The sequence below is a fragment of the Hemiscyllium ocellatum genome, chromosome 19 (assembly GCF_020745735.1).
Source record: "Hemiscyllium ocellatum isolate sHemOce1 chromosome 19, sHemOce1.pat.X.cur, whole genome shotgun sequence".
Lineage (NCBI taxonomy): Eukaryota > Metazoa > Chordata > Chondrichthyes > Orectolobiformes > Hemiscylliidae > Hemiscyllium > Hemiscyllium ocellatum.
The window spans coordinates 31,884,913-31,896,508 of record NC_083419.1 but is presented as its reverse complement, the minus strand read 5'-3'; the positions used below and the strand labels follow the sequence as shown (position 1 = coordinate 31,896,508).

General features: G+C 40.5%; 1 protein-coding gene across 10 annotated transcripts in view; it reads left to right on the top strand.

Moving 5' to 3' along the window:
* The first annotated feature begins 2,702 nt into the window (after positions 1 to 2,702).
* Positions 2,703 to 11,596, top strand: part of LOC132824688 (suppressor of tumorigenicity 7 protein homolog) — a 200,637-nt gene continuing 191,743 nt past the window's right edge. For 2 of the 10 annotated variants that reach the window (XM_060839344.1, XM_060839341.1), the window contains exon 1: positions 2,703 to 3,008. In XM_060839344.1, the coding sequence (XP_060695327.1) occupies positions 2,858 to 3,008 (151 nt within the window). In that variant the 5' untranslated portion in view covers positions 2,703 to 2,857. Of the gene's footprint in view, positions 3,009 to 8,838; positions 8,868 to 11,596 lie in introns of those variants that run through there. The other 8 variants (XM_060839343.1, XM_060839345.1, XM_060839342.1 and 5 more) reach the window with 6 other exon arrangements.

Below are 11,596 nucleotides of genomic sequence, written 5' to 3'. Positions count from 1 at the left end.
GGAGAGTCCACCACTGCTACTGGCAGGGCATTCCATGAACTCACAACCCGCTGAGTAAAAAATCTACCCCTAACATCTGTCCTATACCTACCACCCCTTAATTTAAAGCTGTGTCCCCTAGTAACAGCTGACTCCATTAGCGGAAAAAGGTTCTCACTGTCAACCCTATCTAAACCCCTAATCATCTTGTACACCTCTATCAAATCTCACCTAAACCTTCTTTTCTCCAATGAGAACAGCCCCAAGTGCCTCAGCCTTTCCTCATACGATCTTCCTACCATGCTAGGCAACATCCTGTAAACCTCCTCTGCACTCGTTCCAATGCCTCCACATCCTTCCTATAGTATGGCGACCAAAACGGCACACAATACTCCAGATGAGGCCGCGCCAGAGTCTTATACAACTGCAACATGAAAATATCTGAAGTAATTGTAGCAACTTAAATAAGTATGTAAAAAGGGCAAAAAAAATCATGGAAGTAAATGTGGGCTCCTTAGAGACAAACACTGACGGATTTATAACAGTGAATAAAGAAATGGCCTAGATCTTAAATATTTTGCGTCTGCCTTCATGCTAGAAGACAAATAATGCATTGGAAATTCAGGGGAACAAGGATTCTAATGGAAGAAGGATGTTAAAACAACTAATATTAGTAAATAAAAGAAGCTGGATAAATTACTGGGACTAAAAACCAACAAATACCCTGGGTTTTAAAAGAAATAACTGCAAATGGTGTATCTCATGTGATGTGTTTCACTTTAGTTTATATGCTGTAAAGTAAAGTGAAAGCACTTCCAGAAGAGGTAGCGATTCCATGACTATGACATATCAACCAGTACAAATACTTTTTTTAAAAAGTCCCACTTTTTATTAAAACAGTTGGTATGCACTATTGTTAACAATTACAAGTTACTCTATATTCATGCTCAACAAAAAAAATTTACAATATTAACCAAACAACATGTTAATTCAAATTGCTTCACTTTCTGCATCTTTAAATCGTGTGGGTCTTCTAATTGCATGCATCACACTTGTGCTTCGTTGTCCGGAATCCGCTCATTCCTAGGGTGATGTTCCTTCTCTAGGAAGTTTTGTTCCCATGCTAAGTACATGATCTATGTAAGATGCTTGATTTTCAGATTCAATGGACAGAATCTTCCAAGGAGATGAGGGCATTGACAAGTCAGTTGGAAAAATGTTGCAAAATGGGAAAACAAAAGCTTCTTGACATTGAGAAAATAAAGCCTAGTGTTGGAAGTGAGATCAGATTCTTGCTATTTAATGGTAGGAGATCTGTTTGCATCTTTTTGCATGTATTGTTATCTAATCGTGCCTCATTGATACTCAGTTTCTTACTTTCCCACATACGAGATAGAAACTAGAAAGTGATAATTCTCAACATGAAAGTCAGAGTATGTATCTGGCAACTCCATCTTGTTACTTGCTCCTCTGGGCCTCCATCTTGGATAACAGTCACCTACCTTTCAGGGCATGCTTATGATCCAACAATTGCTCACAGCCCCAGCCATGGAGGGTGACATTGGACACTTACCACTTCACCACACCCTCATGGCACAGCTTGAATATTGTGTACAGTTTCGGTCTCCTTATTTATGAAGGATGTAAAAGCTTTGGAGGTGATTCAGAAGAGGTTTTCTAAATTGATCATTGAAATGAAGGGTTCTTTATGAGGATAGATTCGATAGGCTGGGTTTGTTGTCATTGGAGTTTAGAAGGGCAAGGGATGACTTGATTGAAGAGTATATGATCCTGAATGATTTTGACAAGGTTGATGTGGAAAGGATGTTTCTGCCTGTGGAACAACTTAGAACTAGGGGGCACTGCTTTAAAATTAGAACAAGATTCTCTCTTGTGTGGCTTTGGAGCTCCTCAGAAGACAAGGTCATTAAATATTTTTGAGATAGAGATGGATAGATTTTTGTTAGGCAAGGGAATCAGGGGTTATCAGAGGTAGATGGCAATGTGGAATTTGAAACACAAAACAGAGCAGCCTTGATTTTATTGAATGATGGAACAGGCTAAAGCAGCCAAAATGGTCTACTTCCATTTGAAATCACTTACAGAAGCAAGTTACATGACTAGTAAGTTAGCGACTATGCTATATACAAATACATTTCAACAAACATAATAGATGCATGATTTTTGACCTACCAGAATTCCCTAGACTGTATAACAGACAATGCATACAATTGCACTGTTTCCCTGGGTTCTCTGCACCTTTGGCTATAGGTACAGTTGCACTCCTTTTCTGATCTCCCTCTGCACCTTATTGCTGCCTATAGGTGCAGTTACATTTTACTTCTACACACTATCTCCCTGCACCTTATTGCTGCCTATAGGTACAGTTACATTTTATTCCTACACACTATGCACACTACACACTTTTTCTGGCCTCCCTCATGTTGTACATTATTGCTGCATCTATCTATTTCTCTGTATCTTACTGTGTCTAATAGGTGCTGGCACTCTATTTTCCTACATATATAAGTATCCCCTTATATCTTATTGCTGCATATAAGTGCAGTTACACTCTTTTCCTGGACACTCCCTCTTTGTATATTCTTGCTGCCTGTAAGTGCTGTCACTCTCTTACACACTATCTCTGTACCTTATTGCAGTCTATAGGTGCATTTGCACTCTTTTCCTGGATACTCCCTCTGTATCTTACTGTTGTCTGTAGGTTAAATTACACTGAGTTCTTGCTGCACTCCAGCTCTCACAGTCTACATGTTGTGATGATAGTGTTGCTGTTGCAGGATTTGAGTCATGAGGTAGGATTGATCCCAGAATACACTGTGGGTTGGAGTTGAGTTTGAGCTGACAGCAGCAGCTGGAAATGGCTGAAATGGGCAGCAGCCTCCTGGAGCAGCTCAAATCCTGTGTCGTCTGGAGCTGGACTTACTTGTGGACGCTGTGGTTTTTTCTGATGCTTTTCCTGGTTTACATTCTACGGGTTCCTCTGAAAATCAACGACAATCTGAGTACAGGTAAAGGAAGGGGAAGGCTCTGCTCCTCCGCTGGGGGGAAGCCAGACAAGTTCAACTAGTTTTTTTTTGTCCTTTCCTTGTAAATTGGGGGGTGGGGGTGAAATAGAGCCGAGAAAGTCGTGCCCACTGAGCAAGCTTTACCCCGGTCAGACAATCCGCTCAATCACCCCTTTGGGAAACAACACACAATTCCACTGAAACTCTCGGCTTTCACAAAAACAAAACCGTGGCAAGGATTGATACAGAATGCAACTCTTCACTGGGTCCTAAAGCCTGCAATCACCATGCTCCCTCCAACCCTCTCCCTCTGGAAACAATGTAATCACAGAGAGGGGCTGAATTTGCTTCCTCTTTCTCTTTCACAGGACCTGGGCACAGCAAGGCAGACACTGACTCTGCTCAGAATGTTTTCATTCCAGTCCAGGCTGACCTGAAATCATTTGTTTTGCAAGATGTGAATGCCTGTGTCTCTTTGGTCAGTTAGGTGGGGTCTGGATGCTATATTTCAAGGTTAATTTATGTGACAATGGGTTGCTGTGAGTAGATTATTAAACATCCACAGACTGGCATGTTTTTTGTTTAAAACCTTGCTCTGGTCCCATTAATTATTTTTCTTTCCTTTGCCACTTTCTCACTTTGTGCCTTTGTTCCCTTGTTGATTGTTTTCAGTACTCAACGCATTGCCAAATGTTTCCTTTTTTCTTATCAAATTTACTTATTAATTTCCTTGCTTCGTAGCACACTATTTTAGTTCTTTCTTTCCACTTTCTATTTTTGTCAGCCATTTTTATTGCTACTTTCTCAGTCTCTGATAAAGTTTTTTTTGTTTTCATTTATTTTTCTGTTTTAAATCGTATTTACTCTCTCAGATTAGGCTTGAGTTCATAGATGTTTGAATAACACTGACCGTTGCTGAGTTCATGTTTATATGTGAACATTGATAAACTGGTGCTGAGGGTTGCAGAGATTTCATGAAGTTAGAATTGTGGAAGATCAGGACAAAATGCCAGCAGAAATGTTGTAGTGCAGCAGAAGGGAAGAGGCGAGTGAAACAGTTGAGTGAATGTGAGTGAAATTTGTGCTTGGCCTGAATCCCGCATTTACAAGAAAGTGTTAGTTTACCTCATAGCTCTACAGATATGTTGCCATGCATAATGCACCAATCACACAACATAATTATAAGGATTACTGGATTTCCTGCAAGTTCTACATGGAAAGCCATATTATACACTGTTTCAACAGAGGCATTATGCAGTAACAGTCATTGAATTATGCTGCACACTCCTTCCAGGTTTTGCCAGACACAAAGTCCAATTCAGTTGAAATATGCAGCATGTATATCACCTCAGTAGTAATGACAGCTCATTCATCATCAGGTATAGGACAGATGTTAGGGGTAGATTCTTCTCACAGCGGGTTGTGAGTTCATGGAATGCCCTGCCCGTATCAGTGGTGAACTCTCCTTTATGGTCATTTAAGCGGGCATTGGATAGGCATTTGGAAGTTAGTGGGCTAGTATAGGTTAGGTAGGATTCGGTCGGCGCAACATCGAGGGCCGAAGGGCCTGTACTGCGCTGTATCCTTCTATGTTCTATGTTCTATCTCCTCCTTGTTCACTTCCATTGGTTCCATGACCTCAAATAGAATCATTAAATTCAAAATCCTTGTCCACATTTGCAGATACCTCCATGACTCATCACTTGTCCTCTTATTATAAATTTCCCGAGGATCTCTGTTTATCCCATTCTGAGCATCTGCTCCTCCATTCTGAGGGTTATCTACAGCCAACTCTACTCTACTTTCCGGAGATCTCATTCCAATTCTTTTTACCATGTTACTTCTGTCTTCAGCTGTAAAATATGTCTTTTCAACTGTGCACTTAGATGTCTGTCTTTATGCAACTGGTTTTATACAACAACTGTTGCTTCTCTGTGGAGAGTTTTCGGATTGATTTCTGAGCAAAAGACACTTCTCTGAATTATTGCTGCTAAATTGGAGCAGTGTTTAACCTAACCTTTTTCAAGCTCCAAAATCTAATTACAGTACAATAATTAATGGTTAATTTTATGTGATGGAAATATGATTTGGCAGTTGCGTGTAAATATCTGGGTTTGGGTCAGAAGATAATAAGAATAAATGTTTCTTTAATGTAAAGTTTGTCAGTTTAAAATACAACAGCTGGAATGTGACAAATAAATTGCAGGACATCTAAACTATATAAAACAAAAGCATAATTTACCAAGTGTTTTCAAAAACTAAAAATATTTAAATTTGTCTTGCATGGAATGCTTACTTTATTTCAGTCAAAAATGTCATGCTATTGTGTTGTGTTGACAATTTTATTGAGGATTCAAGGTATTTTCATTTATAACAGTTGTTATGATAGTCTCACCATTGACTGTCCTTTTATAAAAAGCATGTTGTGACCTTTAAAGCTTAGGCTTTGCATTGAGAAGTAACGAAGGGAAAAGCCTCTGATTTTTGCTAATTGTGAGCTTTTAGATCTCAGTGGGTATATTATGGTGTGATATCTAACAAAGAGTGAGACAGATTAGTTCCTTTTGTACATACAATATTGAAAGATGAAGAATACTACAATTGTTACAATTCCATTTAAAATTGATTTGCCAATGAATACTCATATTTAATATTTTCTGGTTAAATCACTTAAATTAAAACAATGCTCAGTAATTGAATGGTACTTTTCTCAAAGCTAATTTAAATATATGTTTCTCTAATCAAAATGAAGGGTGAAAATTGGTTTGTATGTGTATTTCTCATGTATGATTCCAGATTACGTTTTGAAGTATTATGTTCTATGATGATCCTTCCAACATGTTGAATCATATAACCATTGTCAATTATGTCATGGAAAAAGGCCATTTAATCCACTGAGTCCATTCCAACACAGGTGAGGCCATCCAGCTAAGTTTCAGTTTCCATCTTTTGGTCGATGGCCTTGTCAATTGAAGCAGCTCAGTTACTTTTTAAATGTTACAATAATTTTGGCCTCTTCCACTCCATCAGAACTGAGTTCCAGTTCCCCAGCAAGCTCTCAGTGAAAAGAAATTCTCCTCGAATCATCTGTAAACCTTCAATCTCTTACCCGCAATCTGGTAATGGACCTTCAACCAAAGGCAATATCCTCTCAATGTGGAGCCCTTGCAATTCATTCCCCATTCCAAATTGGACCTTTATTGCTGTTCTTTCACTTCTGCTGCACCAAAGTCTGGAACTCTCTGTCTAATAGTGTGTGTATACCAGAAACACTACAGCACATCAAGAAGGCAGGCCACTGTCTCCTTCTGAAAGGATGGGCAATAAGTGGTGACTTTGCTGGCAATGCTCATATCCCAAGAATGAATATAAGCAAAATTTTATGTCTGGATCTGGTCAGACACGGCATTCAGTTCTGTTTTGACTCACCCTGAACACTGGTTCCAGATCTGTTCAAGCCTATCCCAGTGCTGCATCCAGTTCAGATGAGACTAACCTTGAGCACTGTGTCCAGCTCTGCTTACAGAGACACAGATACTTGACTACTGGAGACAAAACTAGACACAACCATGGAGCTAAAGTCTAGTGACAAGAGCTATGAGGAAAGACTGGAGAAACCTGTGCTTGTCCACTAGGAAAGGCAGCACATAAGTGCTGATCTTGAAAGAGTATCCATAGAACTTTAGATGGAAAGAATTGGGATAATAGATTAATTCTCTGTCTGTCAGACTATGACAAGTGATGTTCAGCAGGTTATATATACTGGAGTCTCAGTTTTTCACCATCAATGCGAAGAGGCATACTTTGGTTATCTGGCTGGGAGCAGAATGTTATAAAAGAATGTAGAAGTTAGGTGAATGGATAAAACGATAGCAGGTACAGTTTAACATGGAGAACTGTGAAGTTCTATTTTGGATTTGAAAGATATGAGTCAGACTAATTTCTTTATGTGAAACAACGGACCAAAAACTACAGCAGAAGCAAAGGGATTTAGGTGTACAGGTGTACACCAAAAGCTACTGCAAAGCTACGAAAAGAATTAGAAGCATATGATAAATGTAGGTCTTTATCTCATAGACAGGGCAGAAGTGTGTGCTGCAGATGCTGGAGTTTAGAGTTAAGATAAAGAGAGCGGAGGCTGAGAGGTAATCTTATAGAGGTTTACAAAATTATGAGGGACATGGGTAGGGTAAATAGACAAAGTCTTTTCACAGAGGTCAGGGAGTCCAGAACTAGAGGGCATAGGTTTAGGGTAAGAGGAGAAAGACATAGAAGAGACCTAAGGGGCACCTTTTTCACGCAGAGGGTGGTACGTGTATGGAATGAGCTGCCAGAGGAAGTGGTGGAGGCTGATACAATTGCAACATTTAAGAGGCATTTGGATGGGTATATGAATAGGAAGGGTTTGGAGGGATATGGGCCGGGTGCTGGCAGGTGGGCCTAGATTGGGTTGGGATATCTGGTCAGCATGGACGGGTTGGACCGAAGGGTCTGCTTCCATATTGTACATCTCTATGACTCTATGGTGCCGGAAAAGCACAGCAGGTCAGGCAGCATCCAAGGAGCAGGAAAATCGATGTTTCGGGCAAAAACCCTTCATCAGTAATGAGGCTGGGAGACTCGGGAATGGAGATATAAATGGGAGGGGGGGAAGGTAGCTGAGAATGCAATAGGTGGATGGAGGTGGGGTGAAGGTGATAGGAGGGTAGAAGGAATAGATAGGAAGGAAGCTTGACAGGTGTGACAGGTTATGAGGATGGTGCTGAGCTGGAAGGTTGGAACTGGGTGAAGTGGGGATAGGGGAAATGAAGAAACTGGTGAAGTCCATGTTGATGCCAGGGGGTTGAAAGATCCCGAGTCGGAAGATGAGGCAATCTTCCTCCAGGCTTGTCGGGTGGTGAGGGAATGGTGGTGGAGGAGGCCCAGGACCTTCGTGTCCTCGGCAGAGTGGGAAGGTGAGTTGAAATGTTCAGCCATGGGGAAGTGGGGTTAATTGATGCGGGTATCCTGCAGGTGTTCTCTGAAGTATACTGTGAAAAGGTGTCCAGTGTCTCTAATGTAGAGGAGACCGCATTGGGAGCAATGGATACAATAAATGACTCGTTATCTCATAGAGGTTGGTGTACAAAAGTGAGCAAGTGATGCTTTAGTTATACAGGTCCTTGGTCATGTCCCAACTAGAGTACAGTACTGCATTCCGTTTTGACCCCTGAACTACAAGAATGATATATTGTCCTTTAGGTATGTGCTAGAATGATGCTGCGAAGGTTAAATTATGAGGATAGTTTTCTGCATGTGTGAAATGAGGATAGTGCTGATTCATGGCAAGAGCCTATAGGTGGAGGCTCGTAGATATTTTCTAATCAACTTGTTCAGAGATGTTATCATGCACCTCTGGAGCAGGCAAGACTTGAATTCTGATCTCCTGGCTTAAAGATTGGGTCACTACCACTGTACGAAAAGGAAGACTGCAGATGCTGGAGAGTGGGGTCGAGAGTGTCATGCTGGAAAAGCACAGCAGGTCAGGCAGGTCCGAGGAACAGGAGAATCAACGTTACGGGCAAAATCGCTTCATCAGGATGCACACTACCACTGTGTGTATTATGTGAAGTTAAATAAATTTAGTATCACTAAAACGGAATGGATGGAATAAGACAATATTAATGCGAATTGTATGTTCCTTTAAATGTACTGTTAACGAAAAGTCTTTGAGCCAGTTATTGAATTTTGATATAGGATTGGCGAATTAACTCTGTTCCATTGTTCCAAAAGCAGTCTTGTGGCACACTGGTAATGTATTCCTGCCTCAGAGCCAGAAGATTTGGATTCATAAACTAATCCAAGGCATGATGACCAAGGAAGGTGTGTTCATAATGTTGTCAAATAGATTTAGTAAATCTTTCCTGTGACAGATGATAAATGTAAGTGTGATTCCTGGTCAGTCATGTGATGGGAAGATTGTTGGAGCGTTTACCATCACTCTCCATAGCTTCAGAAAAGACCTTCTATGTAAAACTCAGATTCCTTTGGGAGCCTGTTGACTAGATGGCAGATTGAATCCAATTGGCATCAGTAGAATCTGTTCCTGACTGCTATGGACCAGGCCAAACCCCTCAACATTTCAGTCGAGTAGCCCAGACCCTAACTTTGCCAGTTGTTTTAAGCAGGTGTGTAGTGGAAATTCCAGGTGTGATGCAGCTGGTCCAACCACTTAGTTTTACACAAAACGGAATTTATTTGAAACCTTACCAAGTGAAACTCGAACAAAAGGGAACAGAATATGGGATAACTTAACCTATCCAAAAACCCAACAGATTAATGATGCTGCTCCAAATGCTTGCAACAATCCCCATAAACACCCCTTTGCAAAAAAAAAGGTAAAATGAAATGTGGAGTCTCACAGGAGAGATGTCGGAGAGAGGGAGGATCAGCTTTTTTGAGTCCAGCAGCTTCACACTGACTGTTTGCTAAAACCAAACCAAACCAGACAAAAGCTGAGCTGGGAGAACTGGCCACTCCCCTTTCATTGTGCAAGTGTTTTTTTTAAAACTTTAATGCTTCTTCAAGTAGATCAACCCCAAATATTTCAGAACCTGTGTCTTTACAACCTCCTGAGAAAGAAAACCCAAGGAGAACATAACCTTGTTAAAGGAGCAGCATCATCAGGTGACAGAATAGAATGAGGGCCTGCCAACTTGCCCTATCTGCTGCTGCTGGGGGGAGGGAATTGCTCAGAGATCAGGAATCTGAAGGTTTTCCAAAAGTCCTTCTGCATGCAAATGAAGCTGCTCACCATCTGTTTATCCAAGATCCATTAACAAAAAGTAGCTGTCAGTTGGAGTCACAAGCACAGAAACAGACCCTTCAGTCCAACTAATCTATTCTGAACATAATCCCAAACTGAACTAGTCCCACCTACCTGCTCCTGGCCGATGTACCTCCAAATCTTTCCTATTTGTGTACTTATCTAAGCGTCTTTTAAATATTGTGATTGTTCCTTTGTCCATTACTTCCTTAGGAAGCTCACTCCATGAGTGAACCACCCTCAAAGTAAAAAAAAACCCTTCATATCTTTATAAATTTCTCTTTGCTCACCTTAAAAAATACCTCCTCGTCTTGAAATCCCTTATCCTTGAGAAAAACACCTACCATTAACCCTCTCTATATCCCTCGGGATTTTATAAACTCTCATAAGGTCACCACTCAGCCCCCTATGCTCCAGTGAAAGAAGTCCTAGCCTATCAGTCTTTCTTTATAACTCAAAACTTCCATAACTGGCGACATCCTGGTAAATCTCTTCTGAGCCCTCTCCAACTTAATAAGATCCTTCCTATAATTGGCGACCACAACTAGACAGAGTCATGGGTGACTCACCACAATGATGTTACCACTCCACTTTTATAAACAAAGTCAATTGTGCTAGTCAATGTTAGCTTGTCTTGTCAGGCTGCTTATCCAATATCCAATTTTCACTGGATAAAGATTGGAGAGACTAAACATCATCTTTGGTACACCTGCCATAAACCCCATCACCCCACCATGAATTTGATTCTCCTCCCAGACAGTGTCCTGTTGAATCAGGTTTTCAGCACCTTTGGCATCTTAATTAACTCTAAAATAAATTTCCATCATCATATGTTCTCCCTTATAAACACGACCTCCTTTCATTTCCATCACATCTACCGTAGTCTGTGCCTTAACTTGTGCACTGCTGAAATCCTCAGCTTTAACTTCATTACCCTCTTACTCTGTCATCCTCCACGCTCCAGAAGCAGCAGCTCTTTCTCACCTCAGCCGCTGTAACCTAGCCTTGCTTACCTTGCTGTATCAGCATGCAAACACCCTGGGTCAGAATGAAAATATTTGTGTTTTTATAACCCATCATCAGCTTTGCCCATGTTTAGTTGTTAAACAAACTCTGTTTCATGTGTATTTGTTATCTGGAGTTGGTTTGGAAAAAGTTGTAAAGCCTGTTATTCACCTGGTCTTTACACTGTGTGGAATGCCCTTTGTAAAAGCAGTTACGTATGATATTGAAACAGTTTGTTTTCTATAAGAAATGGCTGTAGAAAGCATTCGAAAGCTATTTATGCTTACACATTTGATTAATATTTTGTGTTTAAGAAACTCTTGAAGCTCACTTGTGCACTTAATAAATTTTGAATAATATGCTTCACCTTCTTGTGATTCTGATAAAGCAAAGGACACCTCATAGTGCTTTATCTTTCACAGAAACACACCATTTTGATATCTACTTCTTTACTGATTTATCCTGTGGAGTGCTGGTTACTGTGTTTTTTGAGTATTTAGAATATCCTTTGGGTAGGTTTCACTATTAATAAGCATTTAAATGAACTTTCAGGTAATTAAAACTGGAGGCGATTGTGACTGAATTAGTCTAAATTGCAGAATGTGTAAAGTGAATGATTCGTCTTGACTTCTGTTTGAAGTACCCAAAATCACTGATACCAGTCTTCACCCAATTCAGTTCACTCCCTGTGATAACAGGAAATGGACATCAATAGTACAGGACCAACCATTATAAATACTATGGGCACAGCAACAGGTCAGAGGTTAGGAATTCTATGATG